The sequence below is a fragment of the Tribolium madens genome, unplaced genomic scaffold (genome assembly GCF_015345945.1).
Source record: "Tribolium madens isolate multiple individuals breed KSU strain unplaced genomic scaffold, Tmad_KSU_1.1 Scaffold_11;HRSCAF=98;Tcas5.2_LG3b, whole genome shotgun sequence".
Classification (NCBI taxonomy): domain Eukaryota; kingdom Metazoa; phylum Arthropoda; class Insecta; order Coleoptera; family Tenebrionidae; genus Tribolium; species Tribolium madens.
In genome coordinates this window covers 1,095,050-1,110,352 of record NW_025400975.1, presented here as the reverse complement: position 1 = coordinate 1,110,352, position 15,303 = coordinate 1,095,050, and the positions used below count along the sequence as shown (strand labels likewise).

The 15,303-nt window shown below is 28.6% G+C and overlaps 2 protein-coding genes across 3 annotated transcripts; one reads left to right on the top strand and one right to left on the bottom strand.

Annotated features, from left to right (window-relative positions):
* Nucleotides 1-340: 340 nt before the first annotated feature.
* Nucleotides 341-4,334, top strand: LOC123016226 (phenoloxidase-activating factor 3-like). Its single transcript, XM_044416493.1, has 6 exons — nt 341-491; nt 548-883; nt 941-1,037; nt 3,464-3,654; nt 3,707-3,805; nt 3,856-4,334. The coding sequence occupies exons 1-6, from the start codon at nt 425-427 to the stop codon at nt 4,167-4,169; spliced, it is 1,104 nt and encodes a 367-aa protein (XP_044272428.1). The 5' UTR covers nt 341-424; the 3' UTR covers nt 4,170-4,334.
* A 320-nt stretch (nt 4,335-4,654) lies between these two features.
* LOC123007647 (glycerol kinase-like) lies at nt 4,655-13,382 on the bottom strand. 2 transcript variants are annotated; one of them, XM_044403056.1, is made up of 12 exons: nt 13,038-13,382; nt 12,726-12,984; nt 12,464-12,678; nt 12,199-12,414; nt 12,038-12,148; nt 11,888-11,987; nt 8,043-8,199; nt 7,783-7,988; nt 7,591-7,728; nt 7,453-7,542; nt 5,189-5,218; nt 4,655-4,960 (listed from the first exon to the last, which is right to left on the bottom strand). In XM_044403056.1, the coding sequence occupies exons 1-12, from the start codon at nt 13,110-13,112 to the stop codon at nt 4,869-4,871; spliced, it is 1,689 nt and encodes a 562-aa protein (XP_044258991.1). In that variant the 5' UTR covers nt 13,113-13,382; the 3' UTR covers nt 4,655-4,868. The 2 variants fall into 2 exon arrangements, with proteins under 2 accessions (XP_044258991.1, XP_044259000.1); XM_044403065.1 differs by lacking the exon at nt 5,189-5,218 and having other exon boundaries at nt 13,038-13,333.
* Nucleotides 13,383-15,303: the final 1,921 nt, after the last annotated feature.

Genomic DNA, 15,303 nt, shown 5'->3' with positions numbered 1-15,303 from the left:
TATTACCTATGGTTTAACGACTCTTTGAACCCTTAGTTGCTAATCTTTATTACCAAGAATGCAAATAAGTAGATAAAAGAATATTCGCATATTGTTGGTAAATAATTTTTTTTAAGTATTAGCCAATTTTTTCATTGCTTTATTCACTTCACCTACTATTCCTTTTTCCCTCTTTGGCAACACAAAATTAAGAGATATTTAAATTGTTTTTGTAATAAAAATAACCACATAATTCAGTGTAAATAAATTATGTATCTACCTAAAATAATCTTAAGACACAACAAAAAAACTTTCACAATTTTACCACAGTCCGTAAAAACCATTAAGACTTAAGCCGATTTAACCCCTGACTCACCGTTTACCTAGACGGTTCTTGTCACTATTCGAAAATCTTTATTTCATTTCAGACGTGAATCTGTTCAGTATGAAAACATCAAGTTTTTGTGTGTTTCTTTTGAGTGCCTTTTTTACACGAGCTCGTATCCAACTCAGTAAGTATTCTAATTCAGTCCTCGTAAAAAAAACACCAAATTAATATTTTTATCAGATTCATGTCGAAGTTCCCGAAGTGGCACTTGCATAGACATTTGGAAATGTCCATATTACGTAAACTTATTAAATGCAAAACCACGACCTCCGCATCTCATTCCAAAAATGAAACAAAACCTTTGCGGGTTTGTTAATCGTGAAACCCCGAAAGTTTGTTGTAGAAATTTGGACCGTGATATGATTTTTGGCGGAGATTTTTTGACCACTCATGAAAATTTTCATTTACTCCCGATGGATAATTGTGGACCAATTTCTCACAGCACACGAATAATGGAAGGAGGAGTTGCTACTCGTGGGGAGTTTCCATGGATGGCATTAATTGCCTACAAAACAGGTGAGAGCTTTGTGTAAAAAAAATAATTGTTTTATTTGATTTGAAATTTGTTTACAGGGGATTCCCCCGAAGATGAAGATTTTAAGTGTGGTGGAAGTTTAATAAACGAGAGATACGTACTGACTGCTGCACATTGTCTGGATGAAGCTTCTATGTAAGTCATTCAAAATTTTCAATCAATTTAAATTCAGAAACTTGGTCCCAAAATGATAGATCTGCTTTTAATAGAACTCATAATTTGCCTAAATTTTGGATAGTTTAAAAAATTTGCATGTCTGCAAGAAAGACTTTTTATGTACAATTTTTTTAACTTTGTTTTACAAAATTTGTAAAATTTTTGAAAATCATCATTTTTTAAATTACGTTGCATCTAGGCTGTGTTTAGACAAGTTAATAAGTTGTAATAACAAATTTCCCGACCTCCCAAAAGTCCCAAAGCTTAAAAATCAAGAATTTTAAAAAAATGCAAATTAAAGCGATTGGAATTACAACACAGGTCAAGACGAATTTTGACTTTAATAACAATAATAATAGAATTTATTTCCAACAGACTATAAGTCTATAGAGGACTATAGAGGAATTGGGCGAGTAGAACACATAAAGGAAAGAAAAATTAAAAATTAACTACAAACATAACGAAAAGTAGACAAGAAGTTTGATCCTAACTGGTTTAGAGCTAAATTTATGAAAGAAGATGTCCAGATCCAAGCCTTTAAGACTGTTATACAATCTAAAACATTTAAAAAGAGGTGAATTAAGATGATGAAAAGTGTTTGGGAAAAAGTAATAAAATGTAGAAGGACTTCTGTTGTTCATTTGAGGTACAATAATTTTAACATGGCCCATGAGGTAAGAGCTGTCAAGCTCACCACACAAAAGTTTTTGAAGAAACACAACACAGAAAACATTCCTTCTACATAATAAAATATCTTTATTCACATTATTGAGAAGATCTCTCTGGTCACAATGTCGAACAGGGTTCCTTTCAAAGATTTTTAAATATAGATATTTAACGAATTTCCTTAAAACATTTTCTAACATGTTGATATAAATTTCATAGGACCCCAGATAACACAACAGTATTCAAGCCTGAATCTTACAAGAGCATAAAATAACATTTTAATACAGCATACACTAGTAAATTCTTTTGTATTTCTACATACCAGGTGAATAAAAAGTATGGAATCAAACGTTTTTTGCTTAAACTATTTATTTTTTGAAAAAACTAATTGATGAGTGATGAAGTACCTACATACTATAAAAATGTGATGATTTAACAAGAATAAAATTTTTCAAGATTTCCTTTTGTTTTTCAGTTCTAAAAAAATATTTTTTTAAATGGAAACCCACTATAAAATCATTTTTCTCATAAAAGCTATACTCTAAGGATTACAACTATCTGCTTTATATTTAATTTTTTCAAAAAAATTTTTTCACATAAATTGCAATTTTGCCAAAAAAAAATCGCATAACTCAAAAACAAAACATATTTTCGTTCTGAAAATACGATCACTTTTTTTATATTACTTTAATTTATATTAATTATTATTTTCTGGAAGCAAATGATTAAAAATAAAACCGCATGGTTCCATACCTTATATTCACCCTGTATAAAGCCTAAGGTTTTTAAAGCAGCACCTTTCACCTGTGTGACTTTGATAAGAGAGTATGAAATTTCGATAGATTTATCGATAAGTTTTACAAAAAAATATATATGGCCTGAAAAAGTTTGCTTTTGTATCCAGGAGAACGGTTAATCAATATTTTAGAAAATCCATAGTTTAAATTTTTATTTATAAAAAAAATCGAAACAAATATATTTATGTATAAATTTTTATCAACATTTATTACCATATCAAATTTCAAAAAAATACAAACTAGTAGAAAAAGTCTATTTAAATTTAACTAAATGAGCATGTAGCATATGTACTTTTAGACACATTCTGCAGCCCATAGTTTTAATGTCTTCTAATATGTTATCAACTAGCTCTCGGTAATTTTCAACTATGTAATTCTCTAAAAATCCAAAAACTACTCCTTTAAAACTTTTCCAACTTTTTTGTTGAGCACTGGTAAGAAATTTTGGAAATTCTTTACTGGCAAAAAGTTTTTTGATTTGTGAACAAACAACAATTCCAGCTTTAACCTTTGCTTCTGACAACTTTGGAAAAAGTTTTTAAAAATGTAAAAGCTTCAGATCTTTCATCTATTTTTTTACGAATTGTTTCATAAGACCTAAGAATTAAGAATCCTAAACTCTTTAGATTTCAAAGCTTCTAGTAAAATTTTTACACATTAATACTTTTCTTTCAGGAGCGACTGGAAAAGATGGAAATTTATTTATTTTCTTTTTTAAATATGATAACTCAAGAAAAGGATTTATAATCATAACTACCACAAAAGCAAACTTTTTAGGGAATATGAGTATTTTTTCTTTATTTTAAAACATAGTGAATAAAAAAATCACAAAATAAATTTTAGGACAAAAACCTTTTTTTAATTATTGTGTAATTTATCTTGTTGAATGTTTTAAATGTTGTCACTATTATGCAAAGCTTATTCAAATAATTTTTGCTTTAGATTAGGAATTCGACTGGGCGAATACGACATCCAGACCGAAAAGGATTGTGACTCTCGGGGACAAAATTGTGAACCTCCAGTACAAGACCTCCTAATAGACAAAATAATCATACACAGTCGCTACAATCCCTCAACTTATTCGAATGATATAGGTTTGATAAGACTCGCGACCCCTGCAAATTTCAACTACGGTAATATTTTTTCTAAAATAATTGTATTTTTTTTAATTAAATTAAATTTCAGATAATGTTAAACCAATCTGCCTGCCACATGGAAATCTCCTAAAAGCAAACCTTGTGGGGAAATTCCTAACCGTGACTGGTTGGGGAGTTACAGAAACTGGTTAGTATTTTTTCAAAACTTTATAAAAATTACATTTCGTTTTTTTACAGGTCATAAAAGTATGATTCTTAGCAAGGTTTCAATCCCTATTGTTCCTTTGAAAGAGTGTCAAAAGCTTTATGGTAAATTTAAACCAATTTCAAAAGGACAAATTTGTGCTGGAGGTTACAAAGGACGAGATTCCTGTTCCGGTGATAGTGGAGGTCCATTACAGTATATTACTTCCTTGGGACCCACCCAGCGATACGTCCAAGAAGGTATCGTGTCATATGGGCCATCGCAGTGTGGAATTAATGGTCGACCAGCGATTTACACCGACGTGAAAGAATATATGTCATGGATTTTAGACACCATTGAACCATAGTTTAAACAATTAGTGAAAAACTGTGACCAGTTTCTTGAAAATGTGATATAGTACTGTTTTAGGGTTTAATTTATAACTAGTTTTCGGTAGTGGTCAAAACAAAGCTAGATGATTTTTATTTTTAATATACCACAGTACAGAATAAATGTAGGTATTTATTGTGACTCTAAAGATCTTCATTCATAACATCATAACCATGTGAAATGTTGACATTTCTAACAAATAGTTGGAAAGTGTCACATTACTGACCTCCATTACCTACCTCTATTACCAACCTCGTTTCTAAAAAAGAATTTAACTGCATTTTTTCTATTTCAATCGATTTAACAACTTTTAATAAACAAAAACTGCTTCACTTCGTTGTTTATTATTGAAATTGTTTGTAAACTTTTTAACTTTTCTTTCACGAAAATTAGAGATAAAGTTGTGAATAAAATTAAAAACCTCCTATACACATTTGAAAAAGGGGCAAAAAAAACATTGAGAAAAAAAAACTTTATATTTATTTATTGCTTATCAAAGCATAAAAATTAATACTTTTGCAGCATAAGCAAATACTAAAACAACCAAAAACAGAAAAATCACAGCTAAAGTGACTTTAAATGCAAATAAATAACTCAATACACAACCATAATAAAAAACACAAATGACTTAAATTTTTATTACTTCAAGTTGTTGCAATTCAACTTTGGCTAACTTTTATTTTTTTTCTAGAATTTCAGCCATAAGTAGCATAACCATAGTTCCAAGAACGAAAAGTCCTCCTGGCAGTGTTGTTAACATATTGTCATCTACAACAGTAATAAAAATTAATACTAAAATATACAAATCATTGACTTTTTTTCATTTCTCATTCATTCCAGTGTTAAACATGCCTCTACAAGACATAAACAAGACACTAATGAATTGTGAAGTTACTACATAAAATGTGACACCATTCTTGCTTGATTTTGAACATTCACAAATGGATGTTAGACTTCAAAAACTACTAGTCTTTAATGAAACAATTAAGTAGGTACCTGTAATAGAGGCATCAACATCTGACAATTCTGTTAACAAAAATTCAGTTTAAATAATGACCTACTACTGAACCAAAAATAATTTTTTCACTACTAGTTATTTAGGGCAATAATGGATTAGAGGACGGTAAATACCGATATTGGAGAGTATAAGATTGATACAAATATTATCATTTAATTTAATTAATTTTAATTTTTTTAATTTTAATTTAATTTGATTTTTAAATTTTAAACCTTTCAAAACATCGTACTTCAAAAGACAGTTGGGGAAACTAAGAAAGTGTCAGATGTACTAGATTAAAAAAAATTATACTTGCAAAAAACATTAAATTTTTTTTTAAGGAAATCCTTAAATTAAAAAAATGTCAATCTAAACTTTTTTAAAACATCGTGTTGCAAAAAACAGTGGGGGAGCCTAAGGAAGTGTCTAGAAATACCGTATTAAACAATATCTAGATTTACAAAAAAAACCTTTAAAAATTTCTCAAATAGAGATGCCCAAATTTAAAAAATGTAAATTGAGACTTTTCAAAATATCGTATTACAAAAGACAGTTGGGGAGACTAAGAAAGATTAAGAAATATCGGCTTAAAAAATTTCTAGACTTGCAAAAAACATTTAGAAATTTCTTAAAGAAATGCTTAAATTAAACAAATGTCAATCAATTTAAAAATCTATTTTTAATTTTTAAATTAAAAAATATCAGAAGGGCTTATTTCATGTTGAAATATCACCGGTAGTATGGCAAATTTTAACACTTTTCCCTTGTCTTTGCAGTTACTATGTTACTTTAATAAATAATCATATTAGAAAATTAGAAAATTCCTTAATAACTTTAAATTAAAAAATTACGTTTTGCTATACAGGGTGTGTCAAAATTCCCGGACCAACGTCACATGGCATGTGGATAAGAAACCAGAAGAACATGAATAAAATTTTTAAAAAATTCAATCGGTCAAAAAAATTTTACATTTATTTTTTGAAATTTGACATTTTTTATGTCTATATATGTTTTTTTACAATTATTTATTAAAGGGACAATAATTTTGCCAACAAAAGCCACAAATAACATCAGACAGAGTTACAATTTAGCATACGGCTTCCTTGTTTCCTCTTCTAATAGCCTGTAGCAAAAAAAAACATGGAAAATAATTTTTCCAACAGAAACAAATCAAAGTCAAAGTGCAAAATTTAAACTCTCATAACTTCGAATTTTTTTTTTACATTTTTTTCATGCTCCTGATATCTTATCTTGGCATGTCACGTTGGTCCGGAACTTTTGACACACCCTGTATATCGACAATCGACAAGTTGAAAGACATTACGATTTTTTAAATGATCGTTTTAGTCGAGCGAAGCTTATAAAAGGTACGCAAAATTTACATACTTTTATTCTAATATCAGAAAATAGAATAAAAAAAGTATAGAGAGTACTCTTCCTCAACCGAGAAATTTGTATTTATTATTGCTATTTTTTGAAAAATAAATGTTAATAAGTTATTCTATACATCAGTTTATTAGTGACGGTAATTGGTAATTATTCTATTTAATTTACAAGAAAACGCTACTTTCAGCGCTCTCAAAAAAAAAATTTTCAGCCATTTTTGAAACGTCCGTCTTGAAACTTATGTGAAGACATAATAAAAATATGAAAGTTTTTACATAATTTTTTTGAGAATTTTAAAAATATGCGTAATTCTTTATTTTTTTGTTTAAACAATATATTTTTAAATTATTTGTTAATAACAAATTTTTTGAATAAATGCATTATCACGTCCGTAGTGTAGCTACTTACATCAATTATAAAAAAAAAAATCGTTTCAACATGTTGATTGTTCTTTAGATACAAATTCTTTTTGTTACAAGGTACTTAATTTTGTACATCCCTGTTTTTTCAACATGCATTGAAAAAATAAAAAACGGTGGAATACTTGTCACTTATTTTTACACGTTCTATATCATCTTAAATTTACGAAAATCAGAAACAATGAGTTTTAAAAGTGATCATTTTGGCGTTGTATTTCTGGGGAATAATTGTGCTAGTAGTGAAAAAAAATTATATAAAACACGGTCGAGAAAATTTTTATAGCCTTGCATCTTTTATTTCCCTCGATGCTATGCAAAAAATCTTTTCTCTACCTTAATACGAGTATAATATTGTCAACGAATATGTTTATCTTTATACCAATTTTTTTCACCACTATTATTAATAATTAGTAGCAAACATATACGTTGAAAAACAACTCCGACGTAAAAATATCTACCTTCAAAACTGTTATCTTCTTCTTCATCGTGTGCCCACCCTAAACTTCTGTTAATAGCCATTTTCCATCGCGCATACTTGATATCCCTTTCTAAAATAGCAAAATAACAAAAATTATTTAACAAATCATAAGACTAACGGTCCTCAGATATCGATGGTAAGAATGTATCACTTGGCACAGGTTGTATATTATCCAAATCCCAAACTTCAACTCCTTTTGCATTTCCAGCAGCTATAGCAGCCCCTAAACAAGTAGTCTCAGCCATTGTAGGCCTCACTACAAATGAACAAGGTGAGTGAAAACCCCGATTAAATTTTCTGATTCTATTACCCACAGGAATACCACAATAATCAGCTTGCATTTGCATCAAAAAATCATTGGCAGTCATACCACCATCTACTAGAAGTTTAGATAAAGAGTAACCACAATCTAACGCCATTGCTTCTAAAATATCCCTTACTTGATAACAAACTGCTTCTAAAGCAGCTTTAACTAAATGTTCTGGTTTGGTTTCTTCAGTTAAACCACATATGACACTACAAATATTTTTAGGGGTTATTATTTGGTTTTAGGGAGAAGAGATAATAAACCTTCTAGCATCTTTACGCCAGTAAGGTGCATAAAGACCAGAAAATGCTGGAACGAAATAAACTTCACCCACTTCATCTGCCGATGCAGCCATCTCTCCAGAATATTTAGAGTCTTTCAAAATCATTAAATTGTCCTGAAGCCATTTTATTGAAATCCCTTAAATAAATTCTTATTTACAAAAATTAAGAAATTAAATTCTTTGCCTTATAATTTATTGATTTTTTTGTATACTCATTTGAGTCGGCAAAATGAGTCTTTTCCGGACTCAATAAAACAGTACGCAAAATGGTAATTTTAAAACTGTTTTTGTGGACTAAAAAATTAAATTGGATACTATGGTGGCGAAAATTTTGGACATCAAATTTATGATAGTTCAAAAAATGTCAATGTAAGGCACGCTTTATTGTCATTATGATTGACGTTTGAAACTAAAGTTTTAGTTGTTTGATGTCGATTTTCGGAAACAATAATGCTAGCAATACGTGTTTTTATATAAGTTCAATAAATTAATTCGATTTGTTGTCATTTTTTCTCTAGCTATCAGGATAAAAATTACAAAAACCGAAAGTGAGGTTAGTTGCCTAAGGCCCGTTTTACATTTTTATGTCACTCGAATGACAAATCCAAAATTCCGCCAGTGTAAGAGGTGTGAATTCGTGTTTTGGGAGCTTAAACAAAAAAATCTTGTATGCACCACATACGCAAAAGGTTTTAGGTGACTCCTCTCATTAAAGTCTCGGCTCCTACGTCGCCTCGTCATTAATACGATTCGTCCCCTAAAACCCTATTTTGAGTATGTACTTAATACATAAATGGCTATTATAGTGTAGCTATAGTAAGTGAGATCAGAGGTTAATATAAACTTGTTATAACTTTCAAAGTAATGACACTAAAAAATTAACTCTCTGACAAACATTTTATTACAAAAGGCCAAATAGAATTTATATTTATTATTTCAGTTCTTGGTGAAAATTTACTGTAAAAAAATCTCTAAAAGAATAAAAAAGCAAGTCTCATTTTAAAAAATGGTCTATGATGTCATATTTCAAACCATAGTGAGTTAAAAAAAACTATAATTGAAAATAAAGACCATTAAAAAACCACAATCAACCTGTCCAAAAAAATCGTAAATGTTCCGCCAAAAAATATGAATTTTATGTACTTTTGACTGCCTCTGTATCAAAAAGCATTAGTAGATATATCTAATTGTTTGAAAATTGCACAATTTGATTAATTCTAGTTAGCACATTTTGTACTAAAAACAAATAAAAATTACATCAAACGATAAAATAAAACCTTCTTTACCAATATTAAAATTTTACTTTTCTATTATACAAGTCAACAAAACTTGTGTGCATGAATTTTGTGCCTGAAATAAGAATGTCGATAGGTTTTCGACACTAATTCGAAAAAATATTTCACAAACAATTTTGCTTTTGAAACCAGAACATCGTAGGTATTTTTCTAAATGTAATATGCATGTAGCATATTTTTCAAGAAACTTCTTGCAACTAATCCTTAAGCCTCTATTATATTTTCAACTAGTTATTGCTAATTATCGACTTTATTGCTCCTGAAAAAACTAAAGACTATTGCCTCAAAATTATAGCAAGATTTTGTTTTAGAAATTATTAATTTTTTTTGATTTGTGGACCAACGATAGTTCCAAAAGCAAATTTTAAGGATGTGGATATTTTTACATCAGTTTGGTACGATATATAAAAAAAATCACAAACCAAGCAGAGGCACAAGCAAAACATTTCTGTAGAGTTGTATTATTTGTGGTAATCAAAACGCTGGAATCTAATAAGACGTCAAAATTTAAAAAAAACAAAGTACATAACTTGGTAGAGTCACAAAATATTTTTTGATATTTAAAAAAGCAAATACGACACTGGGAAAAAATATGTAAATTGTGATTTGACAAGAGTTCCTTCTGAGATATTTACGTATTTCCAAATAATTTCGGTCAATATAAATTTGACAACAACATATACATGCTTTTCTTTTTAAGAAACAGGTGCTAAGTTTATGTATTTTTTGTTGTGAAAAAATACTGAATTTTTACACTTTGATCACGTTTTTCAAAACATCTTCACCAATTTTTTTAATGGTTCCAATTTAAGATAAAAATTTTATATAAAAATTTCCGAGGATGTAACATTTATAAACTTTTAAAGTAAAAATGTCCAGATATCCATCAATGTTCATAATCCCAACAAATCTTCTGACTTAATTACAGTATTTTTCAAAGCAAAAAGAAAAGGTTACCATCAAATGCAGCAGGAAAAGCGATATCTATGAATATTTACAAGAAAACGCATAAAATATGGATACATCAAAAAAAAGCCAAATAAAAAAAAATAAATGTTAATTTGTAGAGCAATTATGTAAGACATACCCAGACTGTTGAAAACAGTTATGTGTCTCTTAATGGTAGTGAGATTCCAGAAATTATTATAAATTTAAACGACGATAGAATGACGAAGACGAATAATCCTTAATTCAATGTTAATTTTATAATTTTTGAAATAAAAAAAATAAATGCTATTTATTCAAATAATTACTTTCATTCTTTCAATAGAAGACACAGTATTCTTCTCCTCCGTCGCACTGTAATGACTCACCATGTAGAGGTTTTGGATAAAAAATATATTTATTTATACAGTTTTTATTGTTACAAATTTAAATACTCCTAGATGATAGAATATTCAATTTTAAGACAAAAGTTTCCTTTAAGCAAACATGTTTCGAAAAATAAGGGAGCTACACCCTCTAAAGGAGGTGCGTTTTTTAAAAAGTTTTGCTCAGTATTTCATAATGATAAAATTACAAAATTTGGTACAGCTTTATACATCCCCAAACGAATAGCAAGATGAAATGTCAAAATTATAATTTTTAAAATTTTAATCAGGGGCGTCCTAAACGGTAAAACAAATTTAATTTTTATGCTATTTATGGTCTGCAACATAAATATTAAAACGGATTTTACTCGAAATCGGTAAGTTGTATCGAAAAAACGCAAAAAACCTTTCTTATGAAAAACTATGAAATTTAGAATTTTGTTGTTGAAAGTGGCAAGAAACTACAGCCAAAATAGTTAAGAGTACTTTTTACCCTAAACCTAAATCTAGTTTAGGAGCCCCTAATTAAAAATTTTTGAATTCGTTTAGATGTATAAAAGTTTATCAACTGTACCAAATTTTGTAATTTTATCTAAAATGGTTTTAGAAACATTGGAAAAATAAAAAATTAAAAGACGCTCCCTTTTGGGGGAGTATAGCTCCCTTGAGTAGCATTTTTCGATACGAAATTTTCGATATGAAAATTTTTTCTTAAAATTGAATATTCTATTTCCTGTTTAAATTTGTAACAATAAAAACGGAACAACCTGTATTATCACAATAACATTCACATTAAGTAACTTTAAATAATGTGTTTCAAACTAATTTAGATTATAATATATGTTTTTTTACTTCCATTTTGCAACAAAAGTGTATTCACGTGATTGAAAAAACATTGATTATTATTAATGTCAAACTTTACAAAACTCAAGAGTGTCATCCATACCGACTTTGGTTTAATTCTATAAGCATAAAATAAAAACTGCAAGGTTTTTAAAAATTAAAATTAAAAAAAATTAAATTAAAACATAAAAAAATATCATAAAAAATCACGTCTAGTTTTTTTGTCCACAAAACAATCGTCCATGGGACTTGCTGATGTGCATTAAAAATCCACTGTTTTTATAACAATAGTAAGGTTTTGCAACATCTTTTTGCAAATTTATACACATAGAATTTTTTATAATAATTAATTGGCCGTATTTAAAAGCAAAACACACCTGCAATAGCAATTGAACCTTCTAAAGCATAAACAGTTGGTTTATCGGGGCCCAATTTGTAGCCAACTGTTGTTAAAAGCCCATGGTTTGACTGAACCATCTAGAAACAAATTGTACATTTACTTGAGTAAAAATTAAAAAAAAAATTACTGTAGTTCCAGTATTGTACAATAGAAAGCAACCAGTCCCATAGGTATTTTTGGCTTGTCCTTGATGAAAACACATTTGGCCAACTAATGCCGCCTGTTGATCACCCAAAACCTGCACAAATACATATTTATTACACATCGTAAAAATACTGAAAAAATTACTCCTGAAATTGGAATTCCAGCCAATAATGTAACATCAGTTATATAGCCATATATCTCAGAGGAGCTTCTGATTTCAGGCAAAATGTGCATTGGAATATCAAAAATTTTACATAGATGAGGATCCCATTTAAGGGTTTCTATATTCATCAACATTGTTCTTGAAGCATTAGTGACGTCAGTTATATGAAGGCCACCTTTTACACCACCTGTGAGATTCTAATTAATTTATTTAATAAATAATCATAATAAAATAAGTGTAACTCACCCAAATTAACCAAGTGTCTACCGTTCCAAAAACACACCTTTTTTCCTCCATTGCTTTCTTAACTCCATCAACATTATCCATCAACCATTTGATTTTTAAAGCACTGAAATATGTACTAATAGGAAGTCCACACATGCTTTGTAAAAAATTCTTGTTTCTTTTCCCATTTAACAAAATAGTGTCGACTGTACTTGACGTTCTCATATCCATCCATACTTCAATTTGTTTGTTTAAAACACAAGATTTAAAGCTTTTTATTTACCTAAAGCGTTATATAATGGTTTCCCTGTTGTGCGATCCCAGAGAATTGTAGTTTCCCTTTGATTTGTGATTCCTGTAGCTACTATATCCTCGTAATTAATATTAAGTTTCTTTAAATTATCACAAGTTACATTGATTGTTTCTATAACTGAATTTAAAATCTGCATAGGATCCTGTTCAAACCATCCCTCCTTTGGGGTGATGTGTGGGATTTTAACCTGGTGATAAGTCAATACCTCGGCTGTCTTCGAAGCAAAAACCTAGAAAATCAATTTGAGAAGAAGTTTTACAACAGTAATACAAAAATTCTTACCAAAAACCTTGTACTTGATGTGCCTTCATCTATTGATCCGATTAATGGGCCATATTTTTCTCTTGTCTCAGACATGATCGTAAATTTCTCAAACTGTTAGCATTACATGCAAAATTATTCGTTGTTATTACAATAGCCAAAAAAATTTAATTTTAAATTAAGAATTCTGATTTATTTACCGCACTTGCTTTTGTATGTCACTTGACATTGGAACTTTTTCACAGTGCTGCCGCTGCCAACCGCGAAATTCGAAGACCCCAACGTAACATAAAAGAAGTAAACTATAGAGGGCGCTTTTAAAAAATGTTGTTTTAAGGTTTAGTTGTGCAATTTGAGTGTTTATACACGTTTTGAAATTAAAACATTTTTTTTTTCAAATTTTGTTTATACGGGCTGAAAAATTATCAAATTAGATCGAAATTACTGTTATATTAACTTGTTTACCTCGCTTTAATTCGTTTATTTTAAAAATCGTCGGTCAACTATAATTTTTATTTTTTTTCTAATTTAAAAGCTTTTTTAAGAAAAGAAAATAATAAATAATTTAATCAAAGTGACCTTTGACTTCACATTAATTTGTATTAATAATTATTTTCTGAAAGCAAATATCTAAATAAAAATAAAAACTACTGTGTTTGCATTATAATAAAAATTTGTCCAACAAAAATTTAAAATTTTTACGTCACATTTAATACAAACATTGTTTTTGCAAAAATGCTTAAACAGGAGAATTTTCTTTTTTAAAAATGTATAATTTTCAATTTGATATAAATTTTTGCACTTTTTGTTTTTTGAGTAATAATGTCATCGACATTTTTTTTAATAAAAACCCCTATTTTTTAGCCAATTCGATAGATATTTTAATTATCGAAATGACAATACCAAAATATTAAATATTACATTAAATTTTCGAAAAAAAAATCATTAAAGAACATACAATTCTAAATCAACTTAAAAATTTTGTATTTTTTAAAAAGAAAATTGATTTGTTCAAGCATTTTTGTCTAAACAAAATATTTTCAGTTTTAATTTACAGGGTGCGCCAGAACTCGCGTCCCAGAAAAAAAAATTAAGTAAGGTAAGATACCAGGAACATGAAGAAAATGTTAAAAAAAATTCTCTGGGGAGCGAGTTCTAGCGCACCTTGTATAAGATTATTCCATAATTACGCCGCTCATTGTATGTTTAATTCAAACTCAAAAAAGTCTATTATTTACGCATTAAAAACCAACTATTTTACAAATTTATTTAAGTTCCTAACTCTTTCAGACTCGATAAAATAGTACCTAAAATAATTATACTATTTTTTAACCACTATTTTCGAGAAATTAATTATACATAATACGACGTTTGAATATGTTTTTGAGAGCTTTAACAAACAAATGTTAGTTGCAACACTTACCTAAAAAATTATTGCGGACTCATTTGTTATTCCAGACTCGGCTTCGCCTCGTCCGCAAAAACTGTATTTTAGATATTTGTAACAAAAATAACCACATATTTTAAAAATAAATTGAACTGTAAATCAATGAAAACTAAATAAAGTATCACTGTTTATTAAACATAATGTTATTTGAAATGTTAAACATTCTTTTGAAAAGAAGAAAAACAAGTTTTTTTGTTTATGCGTTTTAGACATACCTGCTTCTGTATACAGTTTGAAAAGCAAACACTCTAGAAGTTTATAATTTGTCGGCCTCTTATAATAATAGTTTAATTTCGAATAGATAAATAAGTTTCAAACACCTTTTTTCAATTTAGAAGAAAAATCATTTCATTTAAATTTTTGAAAAAAATAACTTTCACGTCGGCAAAATCATAATATTTTTAAAAGTCAACCCAATGAATGGCTTATAATTAGAATTTTATTTCGGGGGATAAATAAACAGAATCATTCACTTTTTGGATATACAGGATGCGCCAGAACTCGCGCTCCAGAGAAAAATGCCATGTAACGTAAGATACAGAGTGGTTATAAATGATTTTCATCTAGCCAGCTGTGAATTTTCCATTTAAAATAAAAAATGCAGCCTTACGAAAATAGGGGTACCTACTTGTTGTAACTCAAAATTAAAAAATCGCCGTTTACTAAGCGTCTACTTTGAAAATAGACTTCAATTATAAACTTGTTTTTTTCCAAAGTATACATTATTATCAATTATTATTGGAAATTAGTTGAAACAATAAAAATTTAATTAACAACAATTTATTATTAATTAATAAGTGACACTAATGACAGAACTAGAGCTTTCAAAAAAGTAGAGCG